Below are 21,542 nucleotides of genomic sequence, written 5' to 3' on the forward strand. Positions count from 1 at the left end.
CTCTGATTTTACTAAGGCACCCAAGTTTTAATTCATTTGCTATTATTTATCCAATAGATAAAATAGCAAAATGATGGGAGACTCCCTCCTCTTCTCTAGGAACTCTCTCACTCAAGGAAAAATAGAGTATTTCAGAGAAAGTAAAGGATTTGGAAAAATCCTAAGTTCCATTTACTCTAATATTGTAGAAATCCAATAATTTCTGCTTGTTTCCCAATTAGGTATTATATGTATGGTGAAAATGTCTATAAATTAAGCATTAATATCAGCAGTAACCAAAACATGGAGAAGACAGTTTTCCAAAAGGAAGGAAATTATGGAGAAAATTGGAATTATGGACAAGTAACATTAAATGAAACAGTGGAATTTAAGGTTGGCAACATACCTTGTGATTTATAATCATGTATTTGTGTTCTACAAATGGTGATACAATTATAATCTAAGGTAACATGATGAAAAAATTATTTTTTTCTGAATATAGCCAAGTCACTTTTTCTACTTGCTTAATCTTTTTTTTAAATTTTGAGTGCGTACATTTTCATTTGTCCATTCATTTATTTAAAACCACTTATAGAAAAACAACTTACTACATGAAACTATTGCTTATAATGAGCAATAAACTCCATAGAAACTTTGTGATCTATTTCAGTTTTCTTCAGCAACTTTCTAGCACAAGTCGACCATGTCTTCCCATGTCCCCTACATGCCAAGGACTTCAGCTTTCACAAACACCACCTAGATCAACCCTGCACTTTCTCGGAATCATCCTTTCCTATTAGAACATCCACACCCATCAGTATCCATCCACCTTGCCTTACTTTGACTTAATCTATATATTTCCTTTAGAAACAAATTGTACAAGCTGTATCATTGGGGAGTTTCTAATCATTTATTTCACAGTAAAGTGGATTAATTTTTCAGATAACAGCTTAATGTGTTCTCTTCCTAAGGGTGTTTGCAATTAAAATACAGGATAATACAGGCTAATAATCAGACCAAATTAACAATGTTTGAATCAGGTCATTTCAGACAAGAGAGTGTAACTCTCAGTAGGTGTCTGTTTGGACAGACATCGTCATTGTGAAGGCTTCAGTTCGCCCCTGTGATTTCATGTAAGGCAGGCAATAATCAACCACACTTGTCTGCATTCCTTCCATTTTTCTTTCTTCTGAAGTCTTTTTTATTTTTTCTGTGAAGTTTTCTTCTCCAACTTTGTTTTCTGATAATTCGGAGAAGGATAAAGGAAGATAGGACATCAAGGGAACTAGGAAATGGCAGAAGCAGGAAAATAAGTATAGTACCCGACTTGTCCACAGAGGATATGTTCTAAGACCCCCATGGATGCCTGAAAACATAGATACTATCAAACCCTATATATACTGTGTACTTTTCTATAAATACACACCTACAAAAAAGTTTCATTTATTAATTAGACTCAGTAAGAGATTAACAAAAATAATAAAAAAAAAAATAGAACAATTACAACAATATACCGTAACAAAAGTAATGTGAATCTGGCCTCTCGCTCTCTCTCAAAATATGTTATTGTACTTTATTCACCCTTCTTATGATGATGTGAGATGATAAAATGCCTATGTGATGAGATGAAGTGAAGTGAATGTTATAGGCATTGTGACATGGCCTTATGCTACTACTGACCTTCTAACAATACTGAAGAAAGATCATCTATTTCAGAACTTGGTTGACCATGAGCATCTGAAATGGCAGAAAGTAATACCTCAGATAAGGGGGGACAGCTGCATTGCAGTGGCAAAATCTGTCTCAACTCATTAAACATTTTTTTTAAAGTAGTATAACTCCACCCACTTCTTCCAAGTTAGCTTATCAGGCAGAATGAGAGCAGCAAGTTCAACAAATAGTTGCACCTTGCCTCTGCCACTTTGTTATGAAATCTTAAGTCACTTTAGTCTCTTTGAAATTCAACCTGCACATACATGAAAGGGAGAAAATAATCCTTCTTTGGAGTTATGTCTAGCATAAAGTAGGTAGGATGAATGAACAAATGCGTGAATGGATGACTGTATAATAGTGTTGAAAGAATTAAATGAGATAATGTATACAATGTGCCTTGCATAGCAATTAGCATATAGCAGGTATTCTGTTTATGTCTTTCCTACAGAAGAGGATCCAGGAAAGTTCAGCTAAAATACTCACTGTCCTTAAGAACCTTATATGTTTCATCTGACCACTTGAAACTTTCTTCCAAGTCTGGGTCTGTGTCCTCTGGGCATTACCCTCACACAGGATCTCACACCAGCTTTCTGGGTGAAGTATATCAGAACTAGTTGGCCCTGAATGATCATATTATACCCATTTTTCCCTTGTCCCTTTCTTTTCTCATTTAAATTATTCAGTTGGTGTGTCTTCCCTTTAGGGTTTGTATGCAATAAGAAGACAGACAGCTACCTGGATTTCTAATAGTGTTGCAGGGAGGAATCTGTGAGAAGAAAATGCCAGAAAATGTGGATGTGTGGCAGAATCCAGTAGAGTATGACAAATCATGAGAGAGAGAGACAGACAGAGACATGGAGAAACTGTGACAATATTGCCTAACTCAGAAGAAAGATACCAGTGGACATAAGTAAAGGAGTAGACTCAGAAGAAGGATTATAAAAGAGCATGATCTATCAATATTCCATTGTACGGACACTTGCCCTCTTATATTTAGAGTTGGTAATACTGATTCTCCAGAGAATGTTGGGCCACAAGAACCAAGTCAGAGAAGATTAGAGTAGAATGATTTCATATCCTTCTCTGAATTGCAGGTTGCTTTTAATGCTTTTAAAAACCAGTTCCTGAGTGATATAGCTTTGGATGACATTAGCCTAACATATGGGATTTGCAATGTGAGTCTTTATCCAGAACCAACTTTGGTCCCAACTGCTCCACCAGAACTTCCTAGTAAGTAACTATAACATGTATTTTACCAATTAAATCATTAATATTTTCAGGTAGATCTTCCTTTGACTTTTTAAATTATCTTAGTCTAATATTTTTTCACTGAAAATCTAAGACTTCAAAATATAAGTAAAATGGAAGCTAACAAAATATTACATGTTATGCATACACTCATAAAGAAATCATTTGGTACTTTGTTATGCATAATATTTATAATAATGTTAGTATATTTTTTTAATAATTAAGGTGTTGATTTCCATCCTGTTTTCACTAAAATACAAATTAAGGCTGTATTGACCATGTGGTATGGCTGAGAATCTTTGGGGAAAAAAAACTTAAGATTCTCATGGTCTTCTTAAAAAATGATGTTAGATCTCAAGAAGAGTTTAGTTAAGCTTGAAACCCACCCAGCCTTTTTCTGGAATAATTTAATAGTAATTATTGGGCCTGGACTTTGACTATACACACCAAGATCACATGAAAGATTTTTATCCTAAAATGATGCCTTCATAAGGCCCTGCAATGTGCTCCCTTCATGGGGCCACTAACGTGTTTCAGCTGAGCAGTGACCAGGATTTCCCTTGTCTTATGGGTTCTTTTAAGACAAAAAAAAAACAAAAGGAGCCTGTGTCTACCTGTGTTTTTAATACAAATTGGAAACATGACATTTCAGAGGAAAAAGGGGCATTACTATCCATCTTAGCATGTCAAAGGAGACCATAACTACATACTACTTTCAGACTACAGGATTTGGCAGGAAAAAAAAAAGGTACAATGATAAATTATATAAAACAGGTATTGCCTTTATTGAGATGTCTTCACTGCATTGCAGTTTTGATGTAAAAAAAAACATACCTTTTATCCTTCTTTGGATTATGGTACTTGGAAGCTGAGCTAGCTCTACAACTTTGCTTGTATCAGACCTCATGGATGTTTTTCTTCTGCCATGGATCTGAGCCCACAGACAGCACTTTTTCCATTTCCCATTTCCTTCCAAGTGCACTTGAAACTCTTCCCATAATCACACCAGCAAATCAACTTGGAGAACATATCCAAATTTGATTTTACTTCCAAAACTACATGTTTTTCTGCTTTCAATCTTTACCTTAAAAAAAGAAAAAGAAAGCAGACTTTCAGATGAGGGGCTTTAACAACTCAAAAGTTCTAAAGATAAATTACTGGTGTTTAAGAGCATATACACTGTCACACTGGTTCCATGCCACCATAGTGAATGTACTTACATTCTACCAAAAGGCTAGTTTACTCTTACCATCTTTCATATTAACAGGTTTAGATGCTTGAATAGACTATACATAAATTCCTCAATATTTCAAACGCTTATTCAAATTTTATAAATATCTACTATGTAAAAAGCATTGCATAACAAATGTAATACATAGCAGTAACCAATACATGGAAAAAATAAATATAATCTATGTAAATAAATACTTAAGACAAAATATAATTATGTACCCCTAAAAGTAATGAACTAGAAAAGTAAGTGATAGACTTTGGAGAAGAACGTGTGAACTAGAGAAGTCTTTAAGGAAACATTAAGACAGTAGAACACTTATAAAATTGAAACAAAGGCAGAAAAGTAGCACGCATTCTCACATAATAATTTGGCCACAAGATTGTGTCAAGGAGTGACTTTCATGGCACCAAACTCTGATTCTTACTCACCTTTGCTTCACAATTATCTGACTGGTTCTTAACATCACACAAATAGATCAATAAATATTATTAGACCTGAACCGATCGATCTCTCTTTCTTTTTATGTTGACTGTAAATTTCTTTTGTGACACAAACATTTTTGTAAAACAAAATTTTGATACCAGAACTAAGATTTGGAAATGAAGGAAGGGATGGGATAGAGAAAAAACCACCATGAATACAATAGTTTGGGCTATCCAGCACTGTTTAAAAATAATTGTTTGACTTCATTGTTGGTAGCCCACACCTTATCTGTCTATAAAACTTATATATTACATTCTTATATAAAACATTCTGATGCAAAAACACCCACCACATTTTAATTATTAAAATTACTACTGGTTTGATAAATAATTCCTATGGATACCAAATATTAGAAACATCCTGCCTTTTTTTTAATGTTTATTTATTTATTTTGAAAGAAAGAGAGAGCAGGGGGTGGCAGGGAAAGAAAGAGAAAGAGAGACAATCCCAAGCAGGCTCTGCACTGTCAACACAGAGCCTGACAGGGGGTTCGATCCCAGGAACTATGAGATCATGACGTGCGTTGAAATCAATAGTCAGACACTTAACCGACTAAGCCACCTAGATGCCCCAACATCTTGTTATTTTGATATTTCAATCATTTAAAAACAATTTTGATAATCCTTTCTGCTGGTGTGTTTCTCTATTCATAGATAAGTGGTCAAGAAAAATTTTCCAGTGGAATTAAGTTTCATAGGCTTGATATTTTTAAAATAATAATTTCATCATTATCTGAAATCAAAAATGCAAGATAACTTTTGTTCATAATAGCATACATACAAGTAAAACTTCATTATAATTTCCCACATTAAAACTTTAACTACATAAGCCATTCAGTCCTCATATCTAGTCTAGTCAGAAAGAGAAAAAATAATACTTCAATGTCAAGGAAGCATGATATCCTTGCATATTTTAACAATAGGGATATTATAACGGTAGAATGACCTATCTGATTTTAAAATATAAACTTTAGAATTTTCCCAAAGTATATTTGTTCCAGTTTCCAAATGGTTCACTTCAGGGCAATATTTAGCACAGCAGAAAATGTTAATTACCATCAAATGCATTCTGAACAATTTCATTCTAATGCCATTTGCAATTGGTTCAGTGAAATTCTTATTTGAGCAGAGCTTTTCTGGTTCCAGATCACTGATTTGTTTAAGCAGGAATAAAAGGAAACCATGGCTGACTGGCTAATAGCCTTTCTTTAGCTCTTATAGAGCATTTAAATAAGAAAATAATCCCAGACCAGTAGCTGACTAGCAAAATTCCTCCTTTGTTCCTAGGCATCCACATTGTGCCTAGTTTGGAGAATTGTTAAGTTCAGTTTTCATAAGTACAGGGATTCTTCCATTTTGTGCCTTCAATCACTTGCTGTTGCATTAGCTCTACAATTGTTGCCCTCTGACATTAACACAAATAATTTAAGCGTGGGGGTTGTATTGAGAACACTTGTAAAAAGTACACATTCCATTAAACAAATATCATGTCAACTTGCAACACAATTTGGGTGATTCGTGACAAGATACCTACTAAATAGAATAAGAATAAACAAAAAGAAATCCACACTCCAGGTCCCTAACTTATTTCTGCGACTGTTAAAACTACTTAAGAAAAAAAAATTATAAGCCATAGTTTCAGCTATTTTAATAGTCACTCTTTATTTCCACAATTTTGCTCTATTTGGCCATCATTTAGGCCATTTTCCATGTCCAAAGACCAAATCAAAGTTAATTTGCAAAGTTTCATAGACAGGACGTTATACTTTGAGTTAAATAATCTAACTTAAATTCTTCATTTCTATAGAAATGAATCGGTACCTATCTACTTGTCTTATAATTATATGAGGCTCATATTCTAGCAGAGCTACTTGCCTTTTATATTATTAGTATGACTTGATATTTAAATCCCTAGCAAATTCCATATTAACTGCACTCACATGCATTCATAGGTCACTAGAATATATGAATGGAATATAAATTTTGAGAAACCAAACACAAAATTTTCATGGGAGACTCCATTTTATATTACAACCTAAATTTTTTAAGTGTTATATGTAATAGTGTAAGACTTGTCTATTACTATGATGATGAAAAGTAATTGCTGACTTTAACATTATTTAAACATCAATGAGAGATACTATTTCTCAAGGTGCATCTATTGTTTTTCCACAAATACCTTTAATTTGAACCTTCTTCTTGTAAATGAGAGCTGGGCTTTTTTCTTTTTCACCCCACACTGACACATATCTCATGAACGTCAGAGGCTTCAGCATGGATTAAAAATGACATACCTCAAGGAAAATATCTATCCTTGACAACCACTTTGCAAAATACTGCATGCTATTTACATACTGTATGGAGTGAAAATCCCTGCTGGCATAGTAAGGAATTAATCAGAATACAAATCTTTGAGAGAACAGCTTCAAGAAAAAGAAAAAGAAAAAAATTTAACAACTGTAAATGAATAGAGTTCCCTGTACCAGACAATTTAACTCTTTAGTCTCTGGGTGGAGAGAGTTTATCTAATGACACAGTATGACTGTGATACCCAAAAGTATGTTTTATGAGTCTTCAGCCCCTCTATTAAGAAGCTGTGTCTTTACTATAGCAACACCACTCTTAAAATACATTGTGTCTTCGTATTTAGAATGGCTGAAAGTGCTTTTTCCAATTCCTTACTATCATATGTATACAGAGTCACTGACATATCATATCAGGCCAAGGGTCAGAGATATCTGAGTTATTAGATATGAAATTATACGTGAGATGAATTTCAAAAAAGGGATTTTTAAGTATTTCAGAATAATGAATTTCTAAGACTTCTATTTAGTGGAGAAATGCTAAGTGAACTGTCTGCCTTGACAGGCTTCACAATTATGCTTGACAACATTTTAGTTCTAGTTGTGTATTTATTAAAGTCCTACCTACTCATCTATATCTAATATAACGTACTGTTGTGTTCAGTTATGTGAAAATTCAATCCCTTCTCCAAAATGTCAGCTTTTTACTCTGTTAGAAGAATACATTTTGAGATTTTCCTATTCCTTGAAAAGAAAATATGAATGACGGTTTAAAATCAACAACAACAAAACAAAAACAAATCCACTGGCCACGTCTAAATCTGTGAAATGGGAAGAACTGGTTTTCCCCAATCTGCAATCTGCAATGTTAGTTTTGCCCCTGCAATTATACTTCCCCCTTTCCCATTAGTTTCACAGAGGATTTATGGGAGATTTTCATGGCACTAAGAATTATTAAAATTAAATGAGTTGTATGTTAGTGGGGTTGGAGGTATTGCCATAGATCCTTCTTCAGAAATCTTTACTGGACAATTAATCACATAATCAAGGAGAGTATTAGCCTCAGAGATGGGAGCACACAATCCTCTTGCCTTTCCTTCCTCCTGCCCAGTGGAGAACCTGCTCTTCTTCCCCATTATCACTCTTTCTTTCGTTTAAGTATTTTCTTCAACAACCTATGTACAGTACTTTCTTTCTTCTAGATCTATCCATAATTGACCTTACTTGTTAGTACTTTCATCTGTGTTCCTTTCTACCCTCCTTTTTTCTGTCTATACCCAACAAGTTTTATGTCACCTACCATCAAGTGGCACTTACTGAGACACAGTCAAACCCTGTCTATAGCTTAGACCAGACAGTGGAAATAATGCAGGGTTTAATCAACTTAATCAGAAGACATATTGAGGGATGAGCTTGAGATGAACTGAAGTCTTGACTTTGACACTAAATGGATGTGTACAGTATTAGCAAGTAACTGAATATCTCCAATGCTTTTATTTCCACTTAAAATTGAAATAATAAAAGTAATTACCTAACCCACAAGTATGTATTGGAAATTAGTACTGAATATTCCAGGTAATGTGTAGGCACTTTTCATAATTATGTCTAATTTTTATAAACAACCCTGAAAATATCTAATATATATCTATTTTATGTATGAGAAAACCAACTCTCAAAAAGACAAGTAGCTAACTCAGGGCAAAAATTTAATCCACCAGCTCCAGCACATCTTCCTTTTATACATCATGTTCCCTCCCAGATGAGACGATGTGCATGGAAACAATGTGCAAATGGTAACGTTTTATAAGAGATTATGTTACTCTTGCTAAGCTCATCCGGATCTGGCCCAGCCTGCCCAGGAGAGTGTGTAAGGTAGACCAGGCTCCACACCTTACAAAACAGGATGGGATGGCAACACTACTACTGGGCCACAGCAACTGCCCCTCTCCGCCCAGTCGTATACATCATGCCATGCAAACCTAAGAGGCTCATTGCATGCAAATTTGGAAGAAGCACATGAATTGTAAAGATCTACATAAATGAGATAGATAACATATAAAAGAGGAATACATGTAGATATGTATTATCTACATAAATGAGATAGATAACATATAAAAGAGGGAGCCTGAGTGGCTCAGTCGGTTACGTGTCTGACTCTAGATTTCAGCTTAGGTCATGGTCTCATGCTTCCTGAGACTGAGCCCTGCTTCAGGGTCCATGCTGACAGTTCAGAGTCTGCTTGCAATTCTCTCTCTTCCTCTCTTTTTCCCCCTGCCCCATGTGCACTCTCTCTCGTTCTCAAAAATAAATAAAATAAATTTTAAAAAATAAAACAGAAATAAAAGAGGGGCCAAAGAAGAGGGTATGACTGAAGGCACTGCTGTAGATATAGAGACATTTAATTATCCCTCCTATTATCTGATTTTTATCTTATTGGGAGTAAATAACTTCAGTATCATCTGCCTTTAATAACAGTAAAAATATATACTTAATCTCAGTTTCCTATATCCTTAGAATTAGGTTACTTTTATCCTCTTGATTTTAAATGTAACATGCTAATAAAAATAAGATAGAATAAGGATACTTAAACTAGCTGGTAAAATTTTATATTACTCTAGAATTTTCTTCCTAAGCAGGAGGATAAATTTAAAATAGGTTAAGAATTTCATAAAGTTAATATGCCTACTTAAATCATCTTAGTTTTCACTAGGATACCTGTGCTCTATTTTTTCTAATAAGTGTTTCCTCAACTTGACTCCTAGACAATGTTAAGTACAGATCAGTGTAGGCCAATTATTTAGCAAGTGAAGTTTCAGTTTGTCTCCCGTTCTTGACAGTAAAACAACTCAGTATACAGAACAATGAGGCTTCCTCTCTACTGAAAAAAAGAAAGCTAGATAGACAGAAAGAAAGAAGGAAAGAAAGAAAGAAAGAAGGAAAGAAAGAAAGGAAAAATAGTAGAAAAACAAAAAGAAAGAAAAAAACGTAAGAAATGGCCAAATGAGTCATTTACTAGCCCTTCTCAGAAAGGCAGATATAAGATCTGTTCTATTATAAAGATTCTTTTTTTTTCTATAGCAAGGAGTATCTGATACCTTATTTCATGAAGCCTATTTATAAAAGATGCTCAGAAAAATTATTCCTTACCCAAATAATTTTGGGAAATGCTGCATACTATTATGCCTTCTTGGAGATTCATAAATAACATAAGAATATTTAATGTTTTGAGAAGTTCTTCAGTAAGGAGACCAGTTTACCTGTAGTTTTTCATTACTTAAGTTGCAAGGTTTTCTTTTATACACGCTATGCATTTTATCTGTCAAAATCAGTATTCCAAGAAATATAATTGGAAATTTGCTAAGATATAATATTATTTCTCTGAAATAAGCATTGTGTTACTAATGATTTTTTGTTATTTCCTTTTCAGCGGACTGTGGAGGACCTTTTGAACTGTGGGAGCCAAATACAACATTCACTTCTATGAACTTTCCAAACAGCTACCCTAATAAGGCTTTTTGTGAGTCGTTTCTTTTCCCAAGCCATGAGAAACAGATGTGTGTGTGTGTATATATATATATATATATATATATATATATATATATATATATCAAGGCTAGATTCCCACCTTGACACAGCAAAGTGGATTAGAAATTTTCCAAACCTGACTACAACTATCACATCTATAATATTGCATAATATAATGATAGCAACAATAACAATAATGATTACTAACTTACTTAGCATTTATTTCATGCCAGGCACTGTGCTAGTGCTTAATATACTGTTTCAGTCAATTCTTACAATAATTCTTTGAAGCAGGTGGTATTATTATAATTCTAAAATTTAAAAATTTAATAAAACCAGTAAGTAGAAGTACCTTACTCCAGATACTGTTCTCTTAATCACTCATCTTGATTATACATACAAGGTCTATATTATATATAACAAGTTTGCAATTTCATAGAATAAAGTCAGCTAAAGTGCAAAAAGTAAAGGGCCAACTGTGACATCCACACCTTTTGTAAATATAGACCAGTGTCAATAAAGCAGGCAGCTAGAGTCAGGTAGCTAGTTTCTCAGTATAAAAGATGAAATAATGAGGATTCACTAGAAAATCATTAAGTGTAGAGGGAAGAATAGTTTGCTAAAACTGAACAGAGCTTATATCTAGGTCAATATTTCTAAGTAGAGTAGCTCATTCAAACTGCATAGAAATTATGTTAAAGATGCCAATTCCCCAGCCCATCCTACAAATATTCCACTTCAGTAGGCCTGGGAAACAGGTATGTTCCTCACATGGCCGCATCTAAGATAGCAACACCAATCTAAATGGGAAAATCTACCAGTAAAAGAAATGCTCTAATGACAGTGAAAAATGTGTTGTTAGAAAATGTCAGCTTTTCTTCCTTGAAATGACCCAGAGATAAGTAAATATCACTTTCATAGGAGAATAAAGTCACTATTCTAGGGGCTTATCTGATCCAAAAAAATAAACAACCATGAATCTAATTTGACTTGTAGGGGGAACCAGAGATTATCATCTCTACTCCACATTGAAGACATCTTTTAAACATATCATTTGTACAAAGGAATGGTCCAAAATTTCTGAAACATCAGTGGAATATTAAAAGAACAATTTGAATAAATTTATTAAATTTGTTGATTTATTAAATAAATATTATTGGGCACTTTGTTAGGCACTGAAATGAGAAAAGAAGAAACAAACATGACACGGTCTAGATGAAGATGTAGATAAATTATCAGGCTTTACAAAATACCCAAGGTAGTGTAACAATAAAAGGAAAGGCAGGGTGCTGTGGAGGGACATGATATTTACCTAATATACGAAAGTTCAGAGAAATTTGAAATTCTCAAGGGAGTAAAGCTTTTGAGGGAAATCAAAAGAAGTGTGTTCTAAACTGTGTTGTCATGTTTTACTTTTAAGGTATTTGGAATTTAAATGCACAACAGGGAAAGAATATACAACTTCATTTTCAAGAATTTGACTTAGAAAATATTGCAGATGTAGTGGAAATCAGAGATGGTAGAGGAGATGATTCTTTGCTCTTAGGTAAGTCTGCAATTTAAGTATTGTGAAGGTTGTATGGCTCAAGATGTTGGAATGATAGAGAAAGCATTTCCCAATAAAAATAATCAGTCTTTTACAACAAGCAAAATGACATTACAACAGCAGAGTAACATGTCAAATTTTATGTGGAGCTTCCAAAATGAGAGTGTTTGCAATAATGAGAGAGTAATATTCTTCTTGAGCATTCTTGGCAAACCAGAATTAATATTTTTGCATGAGTAGTTTCTACCAGCTATATTAATTCACTACAGTGAGCATTATACCTTGGAGACTAAGAGCTAAAAACATGCATTACTCAGTTTAATATGCATTATGTATACATCATATTTCCAAAAGTAGCTATTAAATCCAGTTTTGTTTCACTTCAAACTAAAGGAACAAATTGTGTTTTTATGCAAAAATGTTTTATGATTTTTTATTTACATTTCATTATTACTCTGATTGTGTCTCTAGTACCAGCTGCTTCTATATAAGTATCTGAAAATGATTCGAATATTGATCAAAGTTAATTTTTCCCTAACTTCTATTGATTACTATTTTTTTTAATAAACATGGGAGAAAGTATACTATTCTAGAGGAAATTCTTGTATGTAGGTCATAAAATATATGGTAACATAATAAAAATCTATCAGTCAAATGTGATAGCTATTATCTTACTTAACTACTACCAATATTTTAAGAAAGTGTCTCTTGATAAGTGATATATTAAATTATGAAAATGCTTATAGAGTCAACTGGAATGCATGAAACAACACACTTCACAAGTAAAAGTGTTTTATCTAACTGTGCTTTGGACTCTTATTAATCATTTCCTACAAAGTCTGACCAGGTAACTATGCAATCAGGGTGCAATCACATGAACACTGCACCCAATGGAGAAGACCAGAGGGAACTTTCTCTGCAGTAAAGGTGCAGGGTGGTGGGGAGGGTTCCCAGCAATACTAATCCATTGCTGCTTGCACAGTGTTCTTCAGCAAAATCCCACAAAGTTCTAACGTACAGGCTTCCTAGAAGATTTTGAGAGCCACACAAAGAACGTATCAACAATGAAAATCTCGGTGGGGCTGGGAGGCTAGTGTTAATAAGAACTGAGGAACTTCAAATTTGATTTTTATATACATAGTTATGAACACATTTTGAGTTATTTTCCCATGTTTAGGTTATATTGCCCCTCTAATGAAAATTTCAGTGTTCTTATGATCTAAGAAAAATTATTTTTTGTCATTTCACCTCTTAATATTTACATTAATTATTGAAAGGTAAATAAGAATTCCAGAGGATCCCAGAATCATAATTTTCAAAATTTTAGGCAAGAAGCTGTTTTGAAACAATCACTTTAGGGGATTCTAATACATAAAATATCTAATAATATGAACGTATTTTTAATTAGCTTAAGTCTTTATTGTGTGGTAGAGAGTATTTCATTATTTGTGAAACCCCCATAGCCCAGGGGTTAGTGGGAAACATTTTGAAAACATAACTTAGGTTTATATTATCTGTCTCTAATTAATCCAATCTTTCAGCTTAGTTTAATGATTCAACTCACACACACAAAAGAAAACCAAATAAATTTGGACAAAAATTTACTAAGGGAAGCTATAATCTCCATTATTTTCTAAAGGTCTTTAAAACAGACATATAATCATTTCTTCTGGGATAACATGAGCTTTGAATAGTAGTGGTGCTAAGCCAGATTATATAAATAATTCATCGTTAAATTATAGAGCCACAGCAATAGTGGAAAAGATCAATAGAGAAGTAGGCTTTCCTAGAAGCAGTGTCCAAAATCTAAAAAAAAGCATAGTTATTTATATGTGGTCGCTTCCCAAGCAAGCTACGCTGCATGTAGCATACATCTAGAAGGTGGAACTGACAGAAACGAGTCTATTTTCTTCTAGATTCAAAGAATCCCCTCAATAATTATCTTGTTTTCATTTGGAGCAGCTGTGTACACAGGGCCTGGTCCAGTAAAGGATGTGTTCTCAACCACCAGTAGAATGACTGTGCTTTTCATCACTGACGATCTGTTGGCAAAAGGGGGATTTAAAGCAAACTTCACTACTGGCTACTACCTGGGGATTCCAGGTATGTGCACTTAAGGTTACATGTTGAATTGTAACTTTTGGAGCAAAACGATACAACCAGACAGTATTTTGAAGCCTAAATACTACTTCATTGTTTGCATTCAAATACATTCATCTGTCTTCATTTTATGAGATTTTCTTCCTGCCTTTACATCTGTATAACTGCTGCTTAAGTCGGTTCAAAGAAAGAATCCATATTTTCAGCAGACCTACTTGTACTTCTCTGGGGTGTAGAGTCGTGAATTTTGTTCACTGAAGAGGGCCATTTTAAATGTTAAAAGCAGGGTACTTGGGACTATGAGGAAGGAGGATTATCTGTCACGTCATTTGCCAAAAGCATTTTCAGAGAACAGCGGGGAGTCAGGCAAGTGGGCTGTTTGGATTCCAACAACATCCAATTAAAAAATTAACATCACTAACTTCTTAAAGACAAACCAGTGTAAAGCTGCTGCCGTGAAGGATGAAGGAATTTGATGCTGATATACTGGCATATATAATCTTCTAATCCTACATTTTTTATTAGACCATAACATAATCAGCAGGCCAAAACAAAATTGCCTGCCTGCTTATCATGTATCTGTATCTCTATGAGCACAGATAGAGGATATGGTATAACTCTTTGCATTTGACAATTTATAGTGAATTTGTGATCACTTGCTGCTCCCCTTGGAGTGTGATTTTTCTTATACCCCCACCCACAACTCTGTGGTCCTCTCCAAGGGGATAATATGTCAGGAAGACAGAATATATGTCATTTCCTTTATCTATGTTTCCTTTCCATAGGAGATTGTGGTCAGTTTGTCTTTGACCATAATGTCTAGAAAAGAGGTAGGGGTCAAGGCACTGATCCTCATCTGGCTTGTTATCTAATCTCAGATCCAGCTGTGCAAATATCTGTTCCTTCACTTACAACTGGTCTAAACCTTTGACTGCATCTCTGAAAGTTGAATGCTTTCAGATTTACTGCAAACTTGATCTGTATCTTGTCTACCAACCTGCCATGAAAATAAGCCGCATCAGTTATTAGCCAACCTACTTAGGTAGGAGTGAGTGGTAGCCCAATCAACTGACCTGCCCTTCTGGATTTTGTGACTGGCTTTAGACACAGCGACTTGTGACTTGTAAGCAACAGTGACATGCATCAATCAAAATATTCAATTAGTGAATTGAATATTTGCAGTGCGATTTGAATATTTTCAACCTGTGATAAATATGTAATATAAAACGATGGGAATAAAGACTTTGAGATCTACCGAAAATTCGATTTTTATCTTAAAATACAGTCCATGACAAAGGAGAAAATGGAGAAAATGACAGGATTTAAATTATTTTTATTTTATAAATTAAGACTATTTTAAAGTCATACTTATAATTATTTTTCAGAGGAGTAAAAAAAATAGCACAGATATTATATATTTATGTAAGTATACATTTATAAATATATATTTCTATGACATATATATTTGTATGATATATACATACATATAATAAGGAACTAACTTAGTAAAGAATCATATCACTGTTTGAAAAATATTAATCAAGGCAATTTTGAGACTAGCATTTTGTCTTATTTTTTGTTTGTTTAGCTTCAGATTTTTATTTAAATTCCAATGATTTATTTATTTAAAATACAACATAATATTAGTTTCCGATGTAGAATTTAGTAATTCCCCACTTACGTACAACACATGGTACTCATCACAAGTGCCCTCCTTATTCCCTATCACTTATTTAACCCATCCCCCCACTCACCTCCCCTCCAGCAATCCTTAGCTTGTTTTCTATAGTTAAGAGTCTGTTTTATGGTTTGCCTCTCTCTCTCTTTTTTCCCCCATGTTCATTTGTTTTGTTTCTTAACTTCCATATATGAGTGAAATCATATAGTATTTGTCTTTCTCTGATTGAATTATTTCACTTAACACAATAGTCTCTAGCTCCATCCACATCACTGCAAATGGCAAGATTTCATTCTTTTTTATAGCTGAGTAATATTGCAGTGTGTGTATATGTGTGTGTGTGTGTGTGTGTGTGTGTACCACATCCTCTTTATCCATTCATCAATCAATGGACATTTGTGTCCAATGTTTATAGCAGCATTATTAACAGTAGCCAAATTATGAAAAGAGACCATCATTTTGAATTAAGCTACTAATTCTGTTCTCTGATAATTCTGTTGTTATTGATTTTACTATTGTAACTATATTTGTCTGCCAGTATTTTATTCCAGTTTTTTTCTGTTTGTGAGTGAACCTAATATTTTAATTTAATCCAACATTTGATTTAACTTAGGTTAATAGTTTGACTTTCTGATGATACTTTTAAAGTGTAGATGAATAATGGACATGGATAAGGAAATTTTGGTATATAATATTTAGTCCTTCTAAGGTAAAAAAGACTTTGAATGTGTATTATTGATAAAACCTAATTGGTTCTTACTGTTAATAGAAAGCAAATGATATAATAAAGAACTTTAGCTAATAGTAGAAGACACAAAATGGTTTCAACATTATTTTTATGCCTAAAATTATGACTTGTAATTTTTTACAAAATATTAATATTTAATTTTAGCTCCTAATATCTTGCTGAACACTGCCCCCCAAAAATGATATTACAAATTAGTTGCCCCTTAAGATATTTGGAAAACCATGGCTATTTGAGGCAGAGGAATTTCCTGTTTAAACTCTAGCACAACCAAATTCTTTTTTCTGGTTTGATTAGAAGTCTTTGTTAATGGTGTAAAAGGCACAGTTTTTTGGTTGCTTGCATACCAATTCAAATACTCTAGCACCAAAATATCCACATTTCCACAAATAATTGCTGCACAAAAGCATGATCAAGAATACAAAAACAGGGGTGCCTGGGTGGCTCAGTGAGTTAAGCGTCTGACTTCAGCTGAGGTAATAATCTTGCCGTTTGGTCAGGCTCTGTACTGACAGCTCAGAGCCTGGAGCCTGCTTTGGTTTCTGTGTCTCCCCCTCTCTCTGTCTCCCTTTCTCTCTCTCTCTCTCTCTCTCTCTCTCTCTCTCTCTCTTTCTCTCTCTCTCTCAAAAACAAACATAATTTTTTTAAATAAAAAAGAATGCAAAAACAATATATAAAAAGTTGGAAAGATGTGAAAGTCTAGAATGAGGATGCAGGAAAAAACACCAAGCTACGATTTAAAAATAATGAACATTCCCAAAGGGAAAGAACCAGTTGAAACTAATAGGGGAAGCTATAAAGGGAAAAAAAACTTTTGGATCTGATTAAATGACTAAAAATCACAAAGTCTTACTGCTGTCTGTAAAATATTAATAAGCAGTAATTAGTATTATAAAATTTCTTATTTACATTTTTAAATTCAAGAGGAAAAATTTTTGGCAAATTTCTAAGCAAAATAAATATAATCATTTTTCAAATGTGTTAAAAATCAGATCAGCCTCATATATTACTCATTTTTTTCAATATATGAAGTTTATTGTTAAATTGGTTTCCATACAACACCCAGTGCTCATTCCATAAGGTGCCCTCCTCAATACCCATCACCCACCCACCCCTCCCTCCCACCCCCCCATCAACCCTCAGTTTGTTCTCAGTTTTTAAGAGTCTCTTATGCTTTGGCTCTCTTCCACTCTAACCTCTTTTTTTTTTTTCCTTCCCCTCCCCCACGGGTTTCTGTTAAGTTTCTCAGGATCCAGGTAAGAGTGAAACCATATGGTATCTGTCTTCCTCTGTATGGCTTATTTCACTTAGCATCACACTCTCCAGTTCCATCCATGTTGCTACAAAGGGCCAGATTTCATTCTTTCTCATTGCCAAGTAGTATTCCATTGTATATAGAAACCACATCTTCTTCATCCATCTGGTCAGAGTGGCTAAAATGAACAAATCAGGAGACTATAGATGCTGGAGAGGATGTGGAGAAATGGGAACCCTCTTGCACTGTTGGTGGGAATGCAAACTGGTGCAGCCACTCTGGAAAACAGTGTGGAGGTTCCTCAAAAAATGCAAAATAGACCTACCCTATCACCCAGCAATAGCACTGCTAGGAATTTACGCAAGGGATACAGGAGTACTGATGCATAGGGGCACTTGTACCCCAATGTTTATAGCAGCACTCTCAACAATATATTACTCATTTCATGATGATACTTAAAAACGATATGGTTATAGGGGCGTCTGGGTGGCGCAGTCGGTTAAGCGTCCGACTTCAGCCAGGTCACGATCTCACGGTCCGTGAGTTCGAGCCCCGCGTCAGGCTCTGGGCTGATGGCTCGGAGCCTGGAGCCTGTTTCCGATTCTGTGTCTCCCTCTCTCTCTGCCCCTCCCCTGTTCATGCTCTGTCTCTCTCTGTCCCAAAAATAAATAAAAACGTTGAAAAAAAAATTTTTTAAAACGATATGGTTATATTTCTAAGATTTGTGGATAATTAAATGTATAAGCATCAATATCATCTATATTTGAATGCAAAAGAATTAAGTGCTCAATTCTTCAAAGTATCTTAAAATAGTGCAAGAAAATACCCAATAACTACTCTGCTGGAGAAGAGGGCCTCCCAAATTTTTTTCCAAGAATGATGTCATGGAAAGAACTTATGAAAAAAGTATTATATTTGTTTGTTTGTTTTTAATTTTTTTTCAACATTTATTTATTTTTGGGACAGAGAGAGACAGAGCATGAACGGGGGAGGGGCAGAGAGAGGGAGACACAGAATCAGAAACAGGCTCCAGGCTCTGAGCCATCAGCCCAGAGCCTGACGCGGGGCTGGAACCCACTGACCGCGAGATCCTGACCTGGCTGAAGTCGGACACTTAACCGACTGCGCCACCCAGGCGCCCTATTTTTTTGAATCATTATAATGTACACCTGAAACTAACACAACACTGAACTAACAAAACACTGTGTGTTGACTATACTGCAATTAAAATTAAAAACTTAATAAAAAAAAACACACAATCTGAATTTCGGAAAAAGAGGAGAAGAGCAGAACAAACATTTTTTCCAAAAAATGATATAGAAATGGCCAATAGGTACATGAAAAGATGGTCAACATCATTCACTATCAGGGCAATGCAAATCAAACTACAATGAGCCGTCAACTCACACCTGTTAAAATGGCTATTATTCAAAAGACAAGTAATAAATAACCAAGTGCTGGTGAGGATGTGAGGTAAAGGGAACCCTAGTATACTACTGATGAGAAGCAAATTGGTTTAGTCACTGTGGAAAACATTATGAAGTTTCCGCCAAAACTTAAAAATAGAACTTCCAAAAAAATAAAAAAAATAAAATAAACAGAATTACCATATAACCCAGGGGTGCCTGGGTGGCTTGTTTGGTGAAGCAACCAACTCTTGATTTCGGTTCAAGTCGTGATCTTATGTGTGTGAGGATCTAACCCCGAGTTGGCTCTGGACATGGAATCTGCTTAAGATTCTCTCTCTCCCTTTTCATCTGCCTCTCCTGTGCTCACTCTCTCTCCAAAAAAAAAAAAAAAGAAGAAGAAGAAGAACAAAAAAAAGCTATCATGAAATCCAGCAATCCCACTTTTGGGTAAGAATGAAAAAGAAATGAAATCAGAATCTCAAAGACATATCTGTACTTCCACGTTCATTGCAACATTATTTCCGATAGCCTCAGGATAGAAACAACCTCAGTGCCAATCTACAGATACATGGATAAAGGTGATGTGGTATATTATATTCAGTGGAATGTTATTTATCCATGAGAAGGAAGGAAATCCTGTCATTTGTGACAACATGGATAAACCTTGAAGGCATTGTGCTAAATAAAATAAGTCAGAGAAAGACAAATACTACAACATATTGCATAGGTGGAATCTAAAAAAGCCAAACTCTTAGAAACGGAAAGAAAATAAATCAGTAAATAAATAAATAAATAAATAAATAAATAAAACGTATATTTTTAAAGAAATGGAGATGAACTGTAAAACCAACTGAATTCATGAGATAAAATAACTAACAACTCTATCAATAAGGAAATGGATTTTTTTCATGTCTCCAAACAATTAGAATAATTATTGGGCATTCCACCGTCTGCAAAAAGAAATCATCTTGCAACAAAATTTTAGGCAAATGTAGGTCTTTTAAAAACATTTAAGAGAGGAGAAAAGTGGGAAGAGAATAGATTATGAAAAGGAATATGGCAACAAATCTCTTCCAACAACAATATTAGTTACTGGTTTTTATTAGATTTGTATAATGAGATAAATATAACACCTAGGATTTTGAAAAATATTACAAGTAATCCTATTCAAGATAAAAGCCTAAAGAGCACAATCTGTTACTTTCAACACAAAACAGATACCAAGTTTTTGGTGAAGGGGTTATTCATAGTTGCCCATTCACTAGATTTCAGTTGCTGTGATTATGATATTTAAGAAATAAATCATTTAGAGAGAATTCCCAATCGTTGCTAGAATGGAATCTTCCATGACCATCACTGTGTGGTGAATATGCTGGGAATGTGATTTCTCATCCCTCCTGGACACAGGACAGATGCTGTTGGGGAGTAGAAAATGGAGTGAATGAATCGTCATCAGCACAGTCTCCCAGAGAGATTTTTACACCAAAAGACTGAAAGGCAATTATAGAAACAGGGAATTGGCAGCGGAAGATAATCAAGCTGATAATGGAAAGAGAGCTCGAGCACACTTATCTGTTTATATGGTGCCCTGCTTTGGTGATCATTTTAGAAAGGAGTATGAAAGGGATATCACAAATTTTCAGCATTTATGTACTTCATTTATCTTGTGTGATATTTTAAGGGCACCTTCCAATGCATTCAACTGAAATATAAAGCAATTGTATAACACATTTTTGTATCTCTTTTCCTTATCCTATTTTTAACATTTCCCTGTAAATTAAACTAGAGCATATGAAATATAGATTTATTAAGATGTGTCTCCCATAAACGTCCCCTTATTGCTCTTTTCTCATACTCAGAGTCTTAATTCGGAATTCAATAGTGCTTATCAGGCAACTGTGGAAGCGGCAGCTGATTACATTTAGGGGTTTAGAGCCCTCCCCAGATTGTGTGGCATGTGCCTTAGAGATCAATTCAGTTCCATTTAAAGCCAAGCATATGTTGACTAAACGAGGCAGGGCTACTGGAGACTTCATAAAAAGAAGATGGGAAAATTCAATTCTTAGCAATATTTCTTTTTCCCTCTCTCTCTATGGGCATAAAATGATCAGACATAAGATTTCAGAGGCCACAGAGAGTTACACTTTGGGACTAAAGACTTCTTAATGAAGCTGAACTGTTATATGTGGCAAAGAATCAGAATCCAGTTCATGCATGTAAGGAAAATTTTGAAAGAGTTTATTCACAACTTTCTTCAGAATTTATAATTTCTACTTAGGTCAGCAACAATACATCATTTTGTCCCATTCAGTATTTTTTCATTCA

At 34.4% G+C, this 21,542-nt stretch overlaps 1 protein-coding gene across 1 annotated transcript in view; it reads left to right on the forward strand.

The window, feature by feature from the left end:
• Window positions 1-21,542, forward strand: part of TMPRSS15 (transmembrane serine protease 15) — a 121,145-nt gene that overhangs the window by 56,897 nt on the left and 42,706 nt on the right. The window contains exons 12-16 of the mRNA XM_045036720.1: window positions 222-372; window positions 2,787-2,922; window positions 10,387-10,476; window positions 11,905-12,030; window positions 13,993-14,133. Of these exons, the coding sequence (XP_044892655.1) occupies window positions 222-372; window positions 2,787-2,922; window positions 10,387-10,476; window positions 11,905-12,030; window positions 13,993-14,133 (644 nt within the window). The remainder of the gene's footprint in view (window positions 1-221; window positions 373-2,786; window positions 2,923-10,386; window positions 10,477-11,904; window positions 12,031-13,992; window positions 14,134-21,542) is intronic.

Source organism: Felis catus, chromosome C2 (assembly GCF_018350175.1).
Source record: "Felis catus isolate Fca126 chromosome C2, F.catus_Fca126_mat1.0, whole genome shotgun sequence".
In the NCBI taxonomy this organism is placed as follows: Eukaryota; Metazoa; Chordata; class Mammalia; order Carnivora; family Felidae; genus Felis; species Felis catus.